This window comes from Brassica napus, unplaced genomic scaffold (genome assembly GCF_020379485.1).
Source record: "Brassica napus cultivar Da-Ae unplaced genomic scaffold, Da-Ae ScsIHWf_363;HRSCAF=573, whole genome shotgun sequence".
Taxonomy (NCBI): Eukaryota; Viridiplantae; Streptophyta; class Magnoliopsida; order Brassicales; family Brassicaceae; genus Brassica; species Brassica napus.
Window position 1 is genome coordinate 212,091 of NW_026016444.1, and position 19,105 is coordinate 231,195.

At 34.6% G+C, this 19,105-nt stretch overlaps 4 protein-coding genes across 9 annotated transcripts; 2 read left to right on the forward strand and 2 right to left on the reverse strand.

Annotated features, from left to right (window-relative positions):
- Positions 1-2,773: 2,773 nt before the first annotated feature.
- Positions 2,774-7,204, forward strand: LOC111215569 (LRR receptor-like serine/threonine-protein kinase FEI 2). 6 transcript variants are annotated; one of them, XM_022719225.2, is made up of 15 exons: positions 2,779-2,924; positions 3,414-3,512; positions 3,591-3,821; positions 3,911-4,046; positions 4,120-4,191; positions 4,276-4,347; positions 4,480-4,551; positions 4,989-5,060; positions 5,158-5,229; positions 5,423-5,511; positions 5,606-5,752; positions 5,863-6,195; positions 6,267-6,512; positions 6,607-6,740; positions 6,825-7,204. In XM_022719225.2, exons 3-15 carry the CDS (start codon positions 3,722-3,724, stop codon positions 7,041-7,043), a joined length of 1,764 nt encoding a protein of 587 aa, XP_022574946.1. In that variant the 5' UTR covers positions 2,779-2,924; positions 3,414-3,512; positions 3,591-3,721; the 3' UTR covers positions 7,044-7,204. The 6 variants fall into 6 exon arrangements, with proteins under 6 accessions (XP_022574947.1, XP_022574946.1, XP_022574951.1 ...); XM_022719230.2 differs by having other exon boundaries at positions 5,609-5,752; XM_022719228.2 differs by having other exon boundaries at positions 2,780-2,924; positions 3,618-3,821.
- Positions 7,205-7,284: 80 nt separating this feature from the next.
- On the reverse strand, positions 7,285-8,902 carry LOC111215570 (probable aspartic protease At2g35615). Its single transcript, XM_022719231.2, has one exon. It carries the CDS (start codon positions 8,663-8,665, stop codon positions 7,319-7,321), a length of 1,347 nt encoding a protein of 448 aa, XP_022574952.1. The 5' UTR covers positions 8,666-8,902; the 3' UTR covers positions 7,285-7,318.
- Positions 8,903-9,212: 310 nt separating this feature from the next.
- LOC111215571 (rop guanine nucleotide exchange factor 14-like) lies at positions 9,213-11,538 on the reverse strand. Its single transcript, XM_048774512.1, has 7 exons — positions 11,400-11,538; positions 10,907-11,302; positions 10,686-10,840; positions 10,524-10,598; positions 10,183-10,452; positions 9,784-10,116; positions 9,213-9,708 (listed from the first exon to the last, which is right to left on the reverse strand). The coding sequence occupies exons 2-7, from the start codon at positions 11,298-11,300 to the stop codon at positions 9,451-9,453; spliced, it is 1,485 nt and encodes a 494-aa protein (XP_048630469.1). The 5' UTR covers positions 11,301-11,302; positions 11,400-11,538; the 3' UTR covers positions 9,213-9,450.
- A 4,419-nt stretch (positions 11,539-15,957) lies between these two features.
- On the forward strand, positions 15,958-18,696 carry LOC125603629 (precursor of CEP4-like). Its single transcript, XM_048774527.1, has one exon. The coding sequence runs from the start codon at positions 17,982-17,984 to the stop codon at positions 18,240-18,242; it is 261 nt and encodes an 86-aa protein (XP_048630484.1). The 5' UTR covers positions 15,958-17,981; the 3' UTR covers positions 18,243-18,696.
- Positions 18,697-19,105: the final 409 nt, after the last annotated feature.

Below are 19,105 nucleotides of genomic sequence, written 5' to 3' on the forward strand. Positions count from 1 at the left end.
CACAGCAACCGGTAGTATGGATATTGAGGAACAATGTTCTGAATTCAGTGACATGGGAAGTGTAAGTTTCACTATTTACAAGTCCATAAGCATTATCATGCGATAATAATTTTATTTTGCAAATGAGTAAACTATTTCAAACTTTTCAGAGGATTTATAGATCACCTAGGAGACGTGTTGACATTAGTTTTCACCAAATCCTCATTGTGGGGTATGGATTCGATGAGTTCGGTCAACCATACTGGATAATCCAATGCTCGTATGGCAGAGGATGGGGAAATCAAGGTTTTGGATATGTGTATCGTCGAATCAAAAGTGGTCTTGAAGATGATAAATCTTATTTTTGTTAATCCAAGTCTAACCCAACAAACATTTATGAAACATAAACGAAGATGCAAAACATAACAAACAAAACAATTGTCGAGTCCATTAGTCATTTTGCCTTCTTCATTTATAAAATTATACTAAAATGTTTCAAATATAGATGGATGTGGATTTAAGCAAATTTTTTGAAACTGAACCACATAAAGTGTAGCCAGATTTAGATTTAGTTATGTTTTTTGGCTCTTTATTCATGTACAAACTCAAAATAAGCAAAACATAAGCAAAATACAATAAACACAAAGGATGAGTGCACAAAAAAAACACAAACAAAGAATGAAATTGGAATCAAATATCAGATCCATATACTATATACACATATATCAAAATCTTCAAGTTACATCTGATTAATTGCATTATGGCATCAAGTTAAATACTAATCAACAACTTTTTGTGTGTTTTTTTTATAAAACCATATGTTAGGTTATTGTTTTGGCGAGGGTCATACAAGCTCTTTACAACATAAATTTATCACATGCAAGTCAAGTCGAAGAATTTTTTTAATACATGGTGAACAATATTTCTTTCAAAAAAGAGGATCAAATCTAAAATGTAAGAAAAAAGGGTCTTTACTTATGTATTAAGTAAAGGAATATGCAGTCCGAGGTAATGTTCCCCGTATACGTTTGATAATGGTGTTTCCCACTTGATTTCTTATCTTGGTAGGCCTTATTATAATGCATTAAGTTTATAAATATAAAACTGGTTGTAAATAATAGGTTGGATCAAAACTAAATAGGTGCAACAAAATTACATAAGTAGATTTTGTAAGAATCCTTCCCTTCTAATAGCATATATGCATTATAATAATGTCCACCAAGATAAGAAACCAACGACTATTATTTCCAAACTCAAACATATCATAAATGTAAATTTTACAACGACATACACCAAAATAATTGCGCTTAATGCTCTTAATTATGTAACAGCTTAGACATGCAATATTATAACCTCTCAGGTTCACCTCCTATTGCAATTACGTGACATGCAAACATATTCATGCTGTACATAATTAAGTGTATCTTTGATAGAAAAGTATGATTGTCTCTTTCTTTACGTGTTTCAGAAATGAGTTCTAAAAACAATTTCATAGTTTTGTTAAATATCTTTATGATAATGATTATCAAAAATTACAATGTTATTAAATTTCGAATATTTTACATAAGTAGGTTAATATTACATTTTCAACAAAGATATAGGAACCACTATATTTTGAAAAAAAAACCACATCTTTAAAATTTGTATATCTCCTCAATCATATGAACCACTATATTTGAAATCTATATTTATCAAAATATATTTTTTTAAAGGTTCGATTTTGATTTTTTGGTTTTATAGATATAGGAACCGCTTAGTTATTTGTGAATATCAATCTATTTTTGAGTTTTTTTTTTGCTTTGGTTATGATTCACTGTTGGTTCTTGGTTTATAGTTCCATGTCTAACAAGGATGCTGAATTTTTTATTTTTTTCTTTAGTTATAATTTTCACAATATCACGTCATAAAACGGGTTATAACATATAAATATAAATAAAAACTTTGCAGTATATATTCCAAATATTTTTCCAAACTCAAATGGTATTTATGACATATCAGTTCGGGTATTTGGGACCCAAAATTTTTTGAAATATCCAAAAATCTGAAAGATACTCGAAACACGAAAATATACTTGAAACTCCAAACAAATATCCAAAATATTTAAATACCTAAAATACAAAATTTTATTCGAATGAACCGAAAATACCCAAAATTTATCCAAATACCCAACTTTAAAAAAATTGAAATTTTCCTGAAACCCAAAATATTGTAAACCCAAACTCAAAACTTAAAAAAAAATATCTGTAATACCGGAAACATATTCAAAATACTCAAATATATTTAATATACACAATAATTCCGATCATGTCTCAGGTTTGACCCTAACTCAAACAAAAACCCGGGTCCCAAAGAAATACCTAATAGGTAATTTTCTCTCAATCCGGACCCAAACCAAACCTATGTTCTTGAGTCGGTTTCGGTTTGATTTTTAGTCCGAATAAAATGTCCATGCTTAAGAGAAAGTTATATAAAAGTGTACATATAAAATCTCAAATAAACTACTCAGAGAATATATAAATTTCAAGAATTCATTTTTCAATATAATATGAATTTATATATTATAATATAATCTCAAAAACCTGTGTTTTCGAAGCGCGGGTCAAAATGTAGCGTACTATAAAACTACTGGAACCATTTTTGAATTATGGGGTTCTTAAGGCCATTTTTATACTTAACGGACCCAACAAGATCTAGCCCACTCTCGCATAGTATCGTTGGAAACGACGTAGTTTGATCAATGATGTACGGACTGCGAATTCTATGTATACACACTGGAGGGGTTGACCTGGACTAAATAGGTTTGACTGATAAGTTAAGGGTAAACTTTGCAAAGAAAAGAGAAAACTTGCTTTATTTAGTTAAGTGTTGCTTTACAGCTCAAGTACGTCTTCTTCTTCCTCCTGTTCACATTCTTCTCATCGTCCTCCTCGCGGATCCATTTTGAGGTTCGTATACTCATTTCCACCCCCTTCTCATTTTCACTCTTTCGCGTTTTCTTTGGGTCTGGTTTATGAACCAATCGTTTTCGATTTCGTTTTAAGATTTACTTGTACGGCGGCTTTGACTCTTCAGTTCTTGTAATGTGACTGCAATGATGATGTCCTCACTTAGGATTTAGCTGCTCTATATAATTGGAAGGGAGTTTCAATTTCAATTTCGGATTTTGGATTTTGGAAATTGGAAATTGGAAATTGGGGGATGGATTTGATCCGACCTCTGGTTGCTGTAAATGTAGATGAGAGCCATGCAAAGGTTTTGTGTGATATGTAATTGAGGATTTGGTAGTCTAGTTTTAGCTAAATGCACGAGATTGAAGCGTGTTTCCGTATCTCCATTGTTTGTTTCCTGTTGTGGATAATGTTTGTTGGAATCGAGTTTACTCGGACAACGGTAGTGTGTTTTCTAAGGAGTCCACATCTTTTGATTTTTTTTAGAGCTGGTGGGTGATTTGGAATGGAGTGAGCTCTTGGTAGATGGTTGTTGTCTTTCAATTGAAGATTCCGGAATCTGGAAGCTTATATAGTTCAGTGTAGGTTAGTATCTTGATTGAGTTTCACTGAGGTCTTCTTGTTAAACAATATAAATGATATATACATTTTCTTTATATTCAGGCAGGAGTCTCTTTTTGTTTCTTGAAGGTAGACCCCATTACCGAGCAGCTGAGTTTATGGTACGAGTGAAACGTTCCGGAGGCTGTTGTTTCAGATGATTGGTAGTAACTATACTACGCTTGAGCGGTGCCATGATGGGCATCTGTCTGATGAAGCGCTGCTGCTCAAGGCTTCTTTTCCTCTCATTGTTTTGTGCACTAATGAATCAAAATGAAGCGATTAGTCCTGATGGTATAGCCCATCTTTTGTGTTTGAATATTTATGACCTGTACCCAATCCGCTGTGGGGTTTACATCCTATTTGCTCATTTCGTTCTCTAGGTGAGGCGCTTATGAGCTTTAGAAGTGTAGTTTCTAGTGCTGATGGTGTTGTCGGTAAATGGAGACCAGAGGATCCTGATCCTTGTAACTGGAAGGGGGTGACCTGTGATGCGAAAACAAAAAGAGTTATAGCTTTGTAAGCTTGAAACTTGTTTGGATTAAGCTCCTCTTTTCTTCTTTTGTTGGTTCCTAAAGTTTCTTTTGTGCAGGAGTCTTACTCATCACAAATTAATTGGACCTTTACCCCCTGAGCTTGGAAAGCTGGATCAGTTGAGGATTTTGTATGTACTAACCTTATTTAAACTTTATTGCTTATTAGAGTATCCTCTCATGGATGACTTATTTTTCTTCCCTTGGTATCACAGAATGCTTCACAACAATAATTTATATGGCTCAATACCTACAGCATTGGGAAATTGCACATCATTGGAGGAAATGTAAGTGCTTTCCCAAAATAAACAAGTTTGCGTTTTTCTACATTTGTCTTGTGAGCGATGATAATCCAAATGGTTTTGTCAATTAAAAGTTTAGCTGGCTTAAAAGAACCTGTCTGAATTTTTTTCTTGCAGATACTTGCACAACAATTTCTTCACTGGCCCAATCCCAAGTGAAATGGGAAACCTGTCAATGCTTAAAAATCTGTATGCAGTCTTTCTCCCTAATCTTCTATATATTTTATTTTGTTGACCTCTGCAAGATCTGCTATTTGTCATTCCATTAACGACTTGAACAATTTAGTATCTTCTGTAATCACATACTGAACCACAAGAGGTTCTTCTCACCTTCTAAACTGCAACAACATTATATTGTTGGAAGTACTTATTCCTTTAGTTGTGGTAAACCTCAGAAAGTACAGGGGATTTGACAGCATCATGGTATTTTTTTAGTGGTAGAAAATCGTTTAGTAACATAATTAATAACCAAAATACCTATCGTGAACTTTGGGATGAGTGGAAAACTCTCGAATATGATGATGATTGTTGTGAATTTATGCTCTAGGGTTTTACTCAGATCAGATGGACATATTATTTGAATTCTTCTGAATCAGTAAACTGACTTTTTTCTCTCTTTTTTAAAGGGACATATCAAACAACGATCTCACTGGAGCTATCCCTGTTTCACTTGGGCAGTTAGAAAAGCTTACTAGTTTGTGAGTGGCTATTGTCTAACTTGTGTATCTTCTTTTGCAGCCATGTGTGTATTTTTTGAGTGTCATTGTTGCTAACTAGTTGATTCTTCTTTTGAAGCAATGTCTCAAACAATTTTCTGGTGGGGAAAATACCTTCTGATGGCTTACTCGCCCAATTTTCGAAGGACTGGTAAGTATACTTCATCTTTTACCTCTTTCTCCACCAGATTTTGGTGCTGAAGATGGAGAAATCTCTCAACTGTTGATCTGGCAAAACAGTTTTATTTTCTTGACGCTATGCACAAAAGCACCATTTTGCTAGCTTTGTACCAATGCGTAGCTGAAAATAACGGGGCCTTGAACTGATGCATTATTCTTTGCAGCTTCATCGGAAATTTTAAATTGTGTGGAAAAAAAATTGATATGGAATGCCCAGATGAAAACTCTTCTACTGGTTCTCGTTCTACAGGAGGTAAATCAGCTGTGTTTTAATCAATTTGTTGGTCAGGGTGTATGGTTATAGCTTAGGTTTTTTTTTTTCTAAACAATATAATTCGTTGTGACAGTAGGTAAAACTGGTAAGCTACTTATAAGTGCATCTGCTACTGTGGGTGGGCTGCTCCTAGTGGCACTCATGTGTTTTTGGGGTTGCTTTCTCTATAAAAAGCTTGGTAGAGATGAGAGTAAAAGCCTTGCTATAGAGGTCGGTGGAGGTGAGCCATGCTGACTTTTTGTGTATATCATCTCTAGAAAAGTTTGGAACTCAATGTGATATTTAACTCTCAAAACTTGACACGTTGAGAGACTGTTTTATTTTTTCCAGGTGCGTCTATCGTGATGTTCCATGGAGATCTGCCATATGCTTCTAAAGACATTATCAAGAAACTGGAAGCCCTTAATGAAGAGCATATAATAGGCTGTGGAGGTTTTGGAACAGTTTACAAGCTTGACATGGAGGATGGCAATGTCTTTGCGCTGAAAAGAATTGTAAAACTAAATGGAGGGTTTGATAGGTTTTTTGAAAGGGAGCTTGAGATTCTTGGAAGCATCAAACATCGCTACCTCGTGAATCTACGTGGATACTGCAACTCGCCCACATCAAAGCTTCTGCTGTATGATTACCTTCCTGGTGGTAGCCTTGACCAAGCTCTTCATGGTAAATCCTCTACTCCATCTTTACAGGCACAAGAAGTATGATTCTATTGAGTGAAATGTTGTAATCTGCAGAGAGAGGCGAGCAACTGGATTGGGATTCACGAGTGAATATTATCATAGGAGCAGCAAAAGGGGTAGCATACTTGCATCATGATTGTTCTCCTAGGATCATACACCTTGATATAAAGTCGAGCAACATTTTACTCGATGGAAATCTAGAGGCTCGAGTATCAGACTTTGGGCTTGCCAAGCTGTTAGAAGACGAAGAATCTCATATCACAACCATTGTTGCAGGCACATTTGGTTACTTAGCTCCAGGTACTCAAATGCACCAGTAACAGCAATAATGCTTTGTAGTAGCCTTTTAATTGTTACCCTCTGTCATGTAACGTAACCTAACCTGTGGTTGCAGAGTATATGCAAAGTGGTAGAGCGACTGAGAAAACGGATGTTTACAGTTTCGGGGTTTTGATTCTTGAAGTCCTGAGTGGTAAACTTCCTACGGATACTTCCTACATCGAGAAAGGCTATAACGTTGTTGGTTGGGTAAGCATAATGAAGTCCAGCTTTGCTAACTAAATAATATTTTGATTAGTAATAGCTTTAATTTGTTTTCATAAAACTTTGCAGCTAAACTTCTTAATCAGCGAGAACCGTCCACGGGAGATTGTTGATAGAAGCTGTGAAGGAGTAGAGACAGAGAGTCTTGATGCTCTTCTATCTATAGCAACAAAGTGTGTGTCTTCAAGTCCTGATGAGCGGCCTACAATGCACAGAGTAGTCCAGTTATTAGAATCCCAAGTAATGTCTCCTTGTCCTAGCGACTTCTACGATTCCTGCTCCGATTAATCACATTCATCTTCGGTCCCTCTTGGTTTTGAATTTTTTTCGTAGAATGTTCCTGTGATTGGTTACTTCCATTTGATCTGAATATGAAACTATAATGTATATGACCATTGTAGAAACACTTAAATTATTATAAGAATCTAAATAAATTTTTCTTTTTTCTATTTTCCATGTTTTTTTTTACTCTGCAGCTAGTTTTAGTCAAAAACTATAGAGAATGGTGTCCATTTATTTAGAATTTAATTATGATTTTATATCTCCATATAAAATTATTACATTCACAAATCAGCAGAGCAATCCATACGTTGAAACGAAACCCTTCTCGTCTCCAAGTCATACCCAACAAGAAAATCCATCTGAGCAAAGTTCCCATAAATAGCAACTTCGTTGGTCGGAATCATACTCAAGCAAACCATATCTTCACTCATTTTCACAAACGCATTCAACGCACTAAGCCTCACGTCAGCGCCGCTAAAATGCACCGTTATCTCCGGCAAACCGACCTCAGCACTCCCTGACTTGAAACAATGCGACAAAAGCCCCTGAGGGTCACTCACACGCTTCGCTCCAGTCACGGACTCTTCCACCGCCGCGCCAAACCTGTCGTAAAAACCAGACTCGAGAAGCGTCAGTGTAGTTCCTGAGTCGATGATGATGTTCCCCTTCGTCGCCGCCGAGGATACTCCGTCATCGTTAGGGTAATACATGCTGCTCGTGTACGGAATCTTCGTGTTGCCGACGGAGATAGCTTCAAGCGTCAAGTAGTAGTAAGTCTGAGGCTCTTTATCGACCAAAGGAGTTGATACCGCGTTGGAAACATTACTTGCGCCAAAAGGAATCGAGCTGGTTCCTAGGTTTATAACGCTTGTGCCATTCATAGTAGATGACTTGTGCGACAAGCAATAAGAAAATTTATTAGAAATCGACGAACCGAGCTGAGATATTAGAGATAAGTTACCGCCACCGAGACCTATGATCCCTGAGCCAGTCTCGTCGAAGTTACCACCGTTATTGTAACCGCAACCGAACACAGTTCCGGGGAAAGAAACAGGCGAGCCTGAAGCAGAACCAATGGAGATCGTCTCCGTAGCAACGTCACCTCTCGTGAAAGATCGGTCTCCGTACGAGTAACGGTACTTGCAAACTTTTTTGGCTTCGTCGCAGCCACGTTCGGTGGTAGACAAAGCGTTGCAGTTACGTGAGTCGCAAGGCTCGCTCTTGTAAGAAGAGGATTGTTTACTGTCGAAGATGGGACCGTTCTCTTTGTAACATTGTTGACACGGTTTGCATTGGACCCATGTTAGGTCACTTCCTGTGTCGGCTATCGCGAGGACGTTCGTTGGTGGAGTACCGATGGTGATGCTCATGAAGAACTCGCCACCTGCTCCTATTAAACCGGACTGGAGATCGGTTTGGGTTTGGTGGTTGAAGCGGCGGGAACGAGAGATGGAGCGGAGGAAAGCGGAGTGGAGACGGTCGGTGGGGGTGGTTTGTGGGTTGTAGAGAGGGGAATGAGGAGAGTCACGGTGGATCAGCTCGGTGGTGAAGTGTTTTGGGTTAGTCGATGAAGAGAGAGTCATCGAGAAGAAGATGAAGATAGTAACGAAGAGAACAGAGTTTGCCATGTTGAGTTCAGAAAGTTTTGTGGTGTAAAGAGTTGTAAGTGGAGAAGAGTATTTATACACAAAGAAACTAAGATAGCGAAGAGATTGAAACGGTAAGGAGTTATAGCTTACGTGAGCAGGAGGTGCAAGTCTGAAAGGCAATTTGATTAGCTTTTAATTTTTTCATTAAGGCTGACAATTTAACGTGAGAGTAGTGGGGATGTGAGGGATATCATTGATTTATCAAAACATATCTTAAAGACTTGGGCGATTTAGATATTTTTCATCTTTGAGCATGTTTGTGTGATAATATGAGGTTGGCAATATATTTCCCCCAAAAGATTAGTTTTATCACTTTATGGGATCCCTATGTACCAAAATTTTCTTATATATGAACATATATTCTTATAATCTTGACTTCTGAGAAAAAAAGAAAAAAAAAAGTTAAACAGTGAAAACATGTTAATGGAAATTTTCAAAATACATTTAGAATGCTCTAAGCCTCTAATCATCTGCTTAACAATTGATAACTTTAATTAAAACAAAATAAACAAGACAGTTGCTAAACTTGATCCTAAACCAAGTGCTGAACTTTAATTTTTAAGTACAAATATTTGTGTTTACAAGTTTTGAACTTTTATTTTATGTGCAATTAAGTTTATAGTTTTCAAAATAGTGTTATGTTAACACATGTACATGATCAAAGAGGAAACCCTCTGAACAGAGGAGAAGCTTCAAGTGGCACGCATCAAACTATAAAGCCCTCTTATATCTCAACGACAAACTACTGCCTTGAGGATCTGTGCTCACTCAAGACTATTCCTTGTACCATCATCAGCTTTGTTGATGTCGTGAATGAGAGAATGCCGTAAGCGAGAGGAGACCAGGAGCCTCTCTGGGGTTCTAAACATGTCATTAGAGCCAGAGAAGCAGCTTGGTGTTGCAGTTGAACTAGCGTTACTCAGAGCATCTTCTTGCAAGATTTCTCGAATCCTAGACAGTATGCGGAACGCTAAACTCGCAAGTATACGTGAATATGCCTCAAGAATTGCATGACCAATGTCCTGGAAACATAGGAAAATTAAAAAGCCTCAAGAACTGAACCAAGATTACACTACCAGTTATAATATTCCACTCACCTTGCCATATTGAATCTTGGTGGCATCAAGAAATGAATGAGGGAGATTAGAGTATTTGGACTTAATCTGACCATTAAGCCTCTCTGCCTTGTTTATGAGCGGCTCAATGCGACTAATCTCAGACAATGAATCTCTAACTAATGACCACTTACCACTGCTTCTTTGTTCTGTAAACTTCTCTTTCCATGCATAAATAGCTGCTTCTAACCTATTAACTGTCTCTAGAGCTGCATGTTCGGTTCTAAGCCTAAGAGACACTAATATCTCATCTACCGAGGTAGACTCTGAAGCCAACATCCTGAATAGTTCATCCCCAAGGCTTGTCTTTCCAGACTGTTGAAAACAAAATACATATTAAATCGTTAAATAACAACATGACCAAGCTTTTTTTTTTTTTACCTTATGTAACGAATCCTTGATAATGGTAGGTACTGGCATTTCAAGAAGCACTTCTTCGTTTATCGACTTTGCAGCTTTAAAGCTTTGATAAACAACATTGCCTTTCTCAAGCAAGTTCTTTCTTACTAAGCTAGAGAGTCCTGGCTTGGGAACTTTAGGCGATGGAAGCCACCATCTTCTGCTCTCTCTTGAAATCTCGTTCTTTCCTTCAGCTCTACGACCTACTTCTGAGTACCAAAACTCTGTGCTCACCATAGAGTCCAGTGTCTCCTGTGGTTTCATCAAGTTAGGAGAAAGAAACAAGAACTTGAGCTTCTGATAAAAAGAGAAGGATAACATACAATTAGCATGGAGTCCAGTTTCCTGAGAGCTGGGAGATTCATATGAATGTCTGCACGTGGTTTCGGAGTCATGATCTGACCAAAACAGGACATCTAGTTCAGGCTCTTTGATTGGAACATGGAGTGCATATGTTTTTTTTTTAAACAAGTTAGCTATATTACCTCAAGTGATCTTCCATTTTTGTCATCTAGCTTAGATGGGACTAGCTCAATCATGTGATTACATGGAGAGAGTAACCAGTCCATTTCTCTTCTCCATCTCTGCTTGTTGTCATCAGACAAAGGCTCCAACTTCCATAGTTCGCCGAATACTGAGTCTGCAAATCCAACAGTTAGCAAAGAAGTAATGATACCATAGTTTGCTAAAAAAAATTAAAACATACTGGCAAGATGAGATATAGCGTTTGATAAAGCCAAAGCGGTTTGCACGCCCTTGCGTCCTCCGGTGAGATCTCCACCTAGTAGTAGCTTTGAAAACTTCTCCTTCATAGCTTCAACGTCAGAAGAGCAGAGTGTATAGCCAGGCCTCTCCTCCTTGGAGTAGAAATGTTTAGGACTTCTCTCATAGTCCCACTCATTAGAAATGTGTTTACCATTCTTCTTAGGTAACCATTTGGAAGAAAATGACTCAGACGTATCTTTGCTTGATGAACAGCTTGAAAATGCATCATCATCCAATGAATCAGTCAAGCACTCATTTCCTCTGCTTCTTCCACTTTCTTCTTGTAAAGATTGATTGTTGTTGAAGCAAGCTTCTAAGCCATCATATGTCATCATTCCTGAAAATATTGAGATTTACAAACTTTAGCACTAGCTCTATGTTCTTTCAAATACTGAAACATAAACATAATCAATGATCAGGACTCAAACTCACACCTGTTTTGAGCCTCTAGACTAGATTGCATATATGAAACAAATGTCAGAAAAGTATACAAGCTTCTTCTGGTATATTGCATCTTAAAAGCCATATCAATTTTATAAAAAGATCAGAAAATGGACCACAAATAGAAAAAAATATATGTATATCATTTAAGGAATAATGTTATCATCAGAGAGGAGGTCCCCATTCAGACTGTGACCATGAAGAAACTGCACCTCACACAATCCTCTTCTTGTCTCTTTTACCAAGTGGAAGTGGGGATAAAAGAAACAGACAAGATTTGTATGCAGATTAAGGTAGCTACCATAGAAGGAAAAAAAATGTCAGAAACCAACAAAAGTTGCTGTGTTCCACGAATCTGTAACTTTGCCATAAATAGAGCAAAGTTTTTGGCTAAAATGTCACAAAAGGATATGTTTAGCCCCTCCATGTGCTGGCACTTTGAATTGGACCCACCAATATAAGTCTTATCAAGTGTTACTATATAGCATTTTCTCAAACCCTTCACAGACATCATCACATTGTTTATTGTTCAAATACCAACAGTCTGTTTTAGGAATATATTTAACTCACAGACCAAAGTTAAAACTGGTGATTCAGGGAACCTTTGGCTTACTAATTTTACACCATGGTTGGCTAGCATCTTTACAAATTTTCATAACCAGTGGGAATCAGTGGACCTTCGGCTTACTGGTCTCAGACCATGGGTGTGTAGCACCTTTACAAATCTATGGCTGTAAGATTTTCAGTTTCAAAACTGCCATGATTGATATAATGGGCTTTCGTGACTGACCATCATTTATTGAAATATAGTTGGCCCTCTCTCTCTCTCTCTCTCTCTCTCTCTCTCTCTCTCTCTCTCTCTCTCTCTCTCTCTCTCTCTCTCTCTCTCTCTCTCTCTCTTCTCTCTCTCTCTCTTCTCTCTCTCTCTATCTCTCTCTCTCTCTCTCTCTCTCTCTCCTCTCTCTCTCTCCTCTCTCTCTCTCTCTCTCTAGATAGAGAGAAGAAGAGGATAGATCTAAGAGAGAGCGCGAGAGCGAGTAGAGATAGCTCTCTCTAGCTCGTCTAGAGCTCTCTCTTCTATCTCTCTCTATCCTCTCTCTCTCTCTCGCTCTATAGATCTCTCTCTCTAGCTCGCTCTCGATCTCTCTCTCTCTCTTCTCTATCTCTCTATCTCTCTCTCTCTCTCTCTAGATCTCTCTCCTCTCTCTCTCTCTCTCTCTCTCTCTCTCTCTCTCTCTCTCTCTCTTTCCTTTTATTCAGACAACTACTTTTCAATCTTGTGAGCCTATTTTGTAGTCAAAATGACTAAACTAATTGTAGGAATGTTAATTATCCTTTAAACTGTAATGTATTGATACGAATTTCATTTCGCAAACTATCTAGTTTAAGATATTTCGTTCTTGGAAAAAAAAAACGCTTTAGCATTTCAAAGTGACTTTCAATAACATATTTACTAATCAAATGTATATTACAAGTGTTTGAGCTAGGTAATCATTTTATAAGACTGATCACTCATAATGTTGTTTGTATTTTAGTTAAACGAATCTGTAGTGTGACGTATAATTTAATTTTCGAGAACTTTGTAGCCATTTATCTTAACTATTGAACTCTTCAGCCGGCTCTAGAATTGTTTTCTACAAAGATTCAAACCAACATGATGGGTAAAATCATGTCTTACTTGAACCATTAACACTACGTAAATTAGTCACGCTATTTGATTTAAGGACCAAGGTCAAGATCTCAAGGTAAAAAGGCTGATTTAAGCATTCTATTTGGGACGTTTTCCGAATTTTTTTTTTTTCAACTTGTTTTCAGAAAATATCACATACTTCAGTACTTCACATTGATGTTCTAAATAAACCATGTCTTCTTTTTGTTTAGAAGAGATTTTATATAATGAAATCATGGTACCTGATTTCTTAAAACATAAAGAATATGACCACACCATTTTTTATGTGACTATGAGTATCCCTAGCTTTCGAGAAAAAGGGTACGAATATGAATTTTGTTAGCCTATAATAAGGGATATGTATTCCACATTGGAAAATCAATGGGACATTAAGTAATATATAAAGGGTTAGGGCCAATCCACTAATTGCTAATTGGTTTTGAGTTGGAAGCCCATAATAAACACGAATCTAACATGGTATCAGAGCCCAGATCCTAATAAGTTAAACCCCTAATTAATATTAACCCTACCCGACCGGGTATATAGATCGTAATTGACTCACTCGACAGAGTATAACTGTCTTAAAAAAAGTTTATGATATTTCTGGCTGATAAGAGCCATCATTTCGAGGAGGGGTAATAAGAGATTTGTATCCCACAATAGAAAATCAATGGGACATTAAGTAATATATAAAGGGTTAGGGTCGATCCACTAATTGCCAATTGGTTTTGAGTTGGAAGTCCATAATAAACCCGAATCTAACAGCCTGTATTTTTCATATTGTGTGAAATAAAGTTATGGTTTGATTACAGAGAAACGAAGAATGACAATTACAGTCTGAGTTTGCAAGATTCGAGATACAGAAACTAAAGTAGTCTTTTGTGAATATAAACGTACGTGAAATCGAATATATGATCGATATGTATTTCGACCTTTCTTTGATGCGAGGGTTCCTTTGAATAGACTATTTGAGTTTGAGGTAAGGGTTTCCTTAACCGAAAAAGCATTAATCTTAGTGATGGTGACTCCTAATAATTATTTTTCTATTCTGAATTTCTGACTGGCTGGAATTCAAAGTTCGCATGATGTTTTTTTATAGTATGTATATATTTATATCTATATATATATATATGTGTGTGTGTGTGTGTGTTTATATATATAATGATAACTTTATGTTCGACTCTTTCTTTTTGTCGTACAAAAGCTAATCATTTTCAAATCTCGAAGTGATGTCTAGCCTATGTACAACTATATGTATATATGCATCTTTGACAAAAAGAATGTGATCCTCAGAAAATTTACCTGTTCGAATATTTGCGGTGAAAATAATATGGACATGATCCGATGTTGTATTCATCAATTAGATAAATAAGTTTCGACGCCCAATTCAGAATACATGTTTATTGTAATGTAAAGGAATAGGAGTGGACTTTCAAACATCATGCAAACAAATATGTCCAAAGAATTCAAGCAGCCACCATGCATGTTTGTAATACTTAAGATTACAAACATGAATGTAAGATTGCTTCTTCTTTTTTTTTTTACTTAAGACTTTCAATGTAAGATTGCTTAGAAATAATTGTTTGTAATATATGTTTACATGCATGCTCTTTTAAAAAAAATGTTTACATGCATGTTTGTAATCTTTTGTATTCTTAAAAGTTTATGTGTGATGAAAACTGTAGAATCTGGATCGTATGTGCAATAATTTTCTATTTTTTACAATTATACGAGAAAATATGTTGAAATTTATTTTAATTCATTCAATATACAAAACTTGTTAACCAACAAAAAAAGCATGCAAAAGTTGAATAACACATAACTTTTATAGAATTTTAAAATCTCTAATAAATCATACTAAACGTTTAGATCTCCTCCCTAAACGTGATTTTAAAATATCAAATCATATATATTAATAAGTCTTTTTTTTTTGTGAAACCAATGCTTTTCATTCATATTTTAAACAGTTACATGGATTAAGGCAACATTAAAACAGTGATGTGCAGTCCTTTTAGGAAAATGAAGAGCAAAGCAATATAAAATAGGACACAAACTTAGAAAAGTTTGATAAGATGTCGAAGGTTTACAAAGGTGCCACCCGCGAGTAACCACATTAATAAGTCATTTTAATTAAACTTTTAACATGTAATTAATTGTGTTTAAACTTTTATATATTATTTGAAAATTCATTATATATATCAAATTGTTTAATTATATAGGGAGAACGTAGAATGCTATAATAAAACGCTTTAATCAAAGTTGAAGGGGAAAATAAATAATTTAATTTATTAAAGAGTTATAAACAAATACTAGAGCTGGATCCGTGCATCCGCACGGGTTTTTATTTTTTAAGTTTTTAAAATTATTTAATGACATTTCTAAATAATAGATTATTTGAATATTTTTTAAGTTATTACAAACTTATTTGGACCTAGAAGGATTTGACTTAAATTCTGATAGGAAATTTGTAATATCCGAATGAAGTTTAATTTTAAAACCAAAAAGCTAATATCCAAAAAAAAACTGATTTGTACTCGACGGAGTACTTGAATGTCCATGTGTTGATTATGTAACAAATAAAAATTCTTTGTTAACCCGTTTGAATTTTTGTTACGAATGAAACAATTCATTCATACATGTGAAATTATTATTGCTAACATATAAAATAAATGATGTTAAATTATTATAGTAAATAAAATTAATTATATAATTATAAAAGTGATAAAACACTTAAAAATAAGTAAGTTGTGTTTTATACTTTTTAATAAATATTATCGAATAAATTAGAAAAAATAATCAGTGAAATGGTTATAATTAGTTAAAAGGAAATTAAAATCTGTAAAAATTAAGAAACAACTTAAAATAGGTAAGTATTATTTTGTACTTTAATTTTAGTTTTAGTAGAATAAATAATTGATTAAAAATATGTATGGTTTTTTAAATGTTACGTGATTTAATTGGGATACGAATTTATTAGTTTAGATTTGGTGGAAAAGAAAGATATCTTTGTATATTAACTAACCAATTTAGAATTTTCAATATATTTTGGATATAATTAATACAAAAGAGTGTTCATGGAAATCTTGGATTTGATTCTATTGACAAAAATAAATTGAGAAATAATTAAAACCAATTGTGTACGTGTTTCAAAACCAATCGGTATATAAAAATATTTAATTGTGCTTTTAATAGATTAATTGGACTGTGTAGATAATAATTAAAACCGAGATTTAATTGGTTATTAGATTAGTTTTTACTATATTCTTTATGGCCTACTGATGTATAATGGCATGTTCGAAGAACGATGTTATATAATGGATCGGTTTATTGTGGTACGTTTTACAAACTTTGTATGCAAAAGTAGTCAATTTTGATTTTGTAAATGTTGGATCTGATTCTGTTGACAACACTAAACCGAGAAATAATCTAAACCAATTGTGTACGTGTTCCAAAACCAAATGGTATATATAAGTATTGAATTGAATTTTAGATAGAAATAATCGGATTGTTTAAATAATATGTAACTGAGATATACTTGGTTATGCATCACGTTTAAATTTGGTTAGATATGGAACAATAATTTTGCTGCTAGAATTAAAAGCAAAGCAATGGCATTCCATTGTAATTATTGAGGAAAACTCAGGGTTAAGTACAAAATATACTCCTGTTTTAATAGTTTAGATACATACCGTACGAACCTATTAGCATTAACAATATATTTATATTGATTATAGGGCTGTCTTATCAAGAACAATGCCTGCGTTTCTTTTTGATGAATGGCTTAGAAAAGATGCGATCAAGGAGCATAGAACTTTCCATTTTTGGAAAATATTCGACGGCGAATATTATATTTCCAGCCAAAAACTAAAGCGTGCAAAGTTACGGCGGACAACTAATGTTCCAGGTGTTAATACAGAAGATCAATTTAGCTCAATTCAGTGATACGTACGGGGTATATGTCTTAATATATTTTGACAAAAATATAATGTTTCTTAATCTAAAATAACATAACATCATATATATAACTTCTTCAAAAGTAAGTACAAACATAGTCACATAGATCATTCGGATTTGACTTTGGGTGTTTTTTTGTGGTTAGAATGCTTAAAAATCTTCTTATATTCAAGGCGTATACTGATGATCAGTTATGGGTAGATCTGAATAAAATATTGGTTTCTAATTTCAAAATTTTTTAAAGAAATTACATATATACATATGATCCCAAATTTATAAGAAAATATTATTAAGTTTTTGATTAAATCGCTTACCGCCTCCAAAATTTCAGTGCCAGCCATGCGCATATTAAACTTCCAAAATTAGTCATTCCCTCTGTTCTCGAAAATAAGATTTTCTAGAATTTTTACGTTTATTAAAAATATAATAAATGTTTACAATTTAATTTATAATTTATTTTTAATATAATTTCTAATAACTATCCACCAATAAAATTTAATCAATTCAAATATTCACAATTAATGTTTCTAAAAAATATAAAATTAAATTACTTTAAAAATATAAAAAAAATCTATTTTTGTGGAACAAAAATAAAATATAGAAAATCTTACTTTCGGGAAAAATGTTTAACTAGAATTTAAATACATGTGCTAAATCCAATAAAAAAGAATAAAATAACATAAAATTGTTTGGAGACCCTATGTGTGTCTATATGTAGACAGTAAATATAACGGTCAATTCTTTAGTGCATGTGCCTACTTTCAAAAGAGGCATTTAAGAATAGTCTTACTTTAAGAACGAGCTAAATATAAGGGTCCTCCACCCTTCGATCCTTCTTAAATTTCATACTTCTCTTTTGTTTTAGTGAGACGCATTCAACCACTTAAGCATACGCTTTAAATGCTATAAGGTTTAAAATCTTAATAATAATCAAAACCCAAAGTTCTCTGTGATGGTGAATCGTGGTTTTTCAACTAAGGTTTTGTCTGGTTTTCTTATAATTCTTCTGGTGATACAACTACACTTTGAGACTACAACGGGAGCTCGACATGCGCCGGTTGTTTCCTGGTCACCACCTGAGCCGCCAAATGATGATTTTGTGTGGTACCACAAAATCAATCGCTTCAAGAACATCGAACAAGATGCGTTCAGACCGACTCACCAAGGCCCTAGTCAAGGTATCGGACACAAGAGCCCTCCTGGAGCTTCTTAATACCCATTTGTTTTGGATTTGGAGATATATACCGCTTTTTCGCTTAGAGTTCGCGTGTGTTTTGGATATTTTGTGTGCCGTTTTACGTTGGGGTAAAAGAAAAGAAGAAGAAGAAGATGGAGAGGACCGTGAATCGAACAAGAAAATAATTTCAGATTTTTTTTTTCAGAGTGATACGTCGTCTATGAAAGGCTATGAAGACATCTCTTAGTTTGCTTGTATTTTTCTTTTCGGTGTTTTTTTGTTCTACGTTGAGACTTGAGATGTCCATTCTTTTTAGTCGATATGTAGTTATTTTCTCGGTTTCAAATAAAGTTAATAATTGATTGCATTAATCTTTTTAGCCACCTAACAGTTAAATATTTGTTTTAGCTTTATCATAGGCATTTTGATGTTATAGCTACATAAATTTGATAAATAAAAGTTATGAATAGTTTCGCATCATATACATGTTTAATAATAAAAGGTTTGCTGTCTAGATTTGATAATTATCACAAATCTTTATAATATTCGTTTTGTCCCAAGTTATTGATGTTACATTAAAATATGATTTCACGAAGAAATCATCCGATTGTATTTTTGATTAACTATAAAGAACAATTTCATACAACGGTTACGTCATGAGGAAAACCATTATCATGTATTGGATAAAATTTGAACCAGGTTAATCATAGTTTTATCATCATATACAGTCCTAGATAGCTTTTTTTTTTTTTTTGTCATCCAAAACATTCATTCCAAACTTAAAAGGATTCATACAAGCTAGCCTCTATAGCTAGCCTAATCGGATCCTTTACTTCATAGAAGCTGAAGCATTGCTCGCGTGCTCGGGCCTCTTAGCTCGCGTCATCCAAAACATTCAA

What these genes read in the sequence shown, in the direction of transcription:
- LOC111215570 (XM_022719231.2), bottom strand. Translation starts at nt 8,665, where the DNA reads ATGGCAAACTCTGTTCTCTTCGTTACTATCTTCATCTTCTTCTCGATG.
- LOC125603629 (XM_048774527.1), top strand. Translation starts at nt 17,982, where the DNA reads ATGGTGAATCGTGGTTTTTCAACTAAGGTTTTGTCTGGTTTTCTTATA.
- LOC111215571 (XM_048774512.1), bottom strand. Translation starts at nt 11,300, where the DNA reads ATGATGACATATGATGGCTTAGAAGCTTGCTTCAACAACAATCAATCT. An exon ending in CGCTATATCTCATCTTGCCA is followed by an intron (nt 10,841 to 10,906) that starts GTATGTTTTAAT and finishes TTGGATTTGCAG; the next exon opens with ACTCAGTATTCGGCGAACTA. An exon ending in AACTGGACTCCATGCTAATT is followed by an intron (nt 10,453 to 10,523) that starts GTATGTTATCCT and finishes ATGAAACCACAG; the next exon opens with GAGACACTGGACTCTATGGT.
- LOC111215569 (XM_022719226.2), top strand. Translation starts at nt 3,722, where the DNA reads ATGATGGGCATCTGTCTGATGAAGCGCTGCTGCTCAAGGCTTCTTTTC. An exon ending in CTGGATCAGTTGAGGATTTT is followed by an intron (nt 4,192 to 4,275) that starts GTATGTACTAAC and finishes TTGGTATCACAG; the next exon opens with AATGCTTCACAACAATAATT. An exon ending in GCCCAATTTTCGAAGGACTG is followed by an intron (nt 5,230 to 5,422) that starts GTAAGTATACTT and finishes TATTCTTTGCAG; the next exon opens with CTTCATCGGAAATTTTAAAT.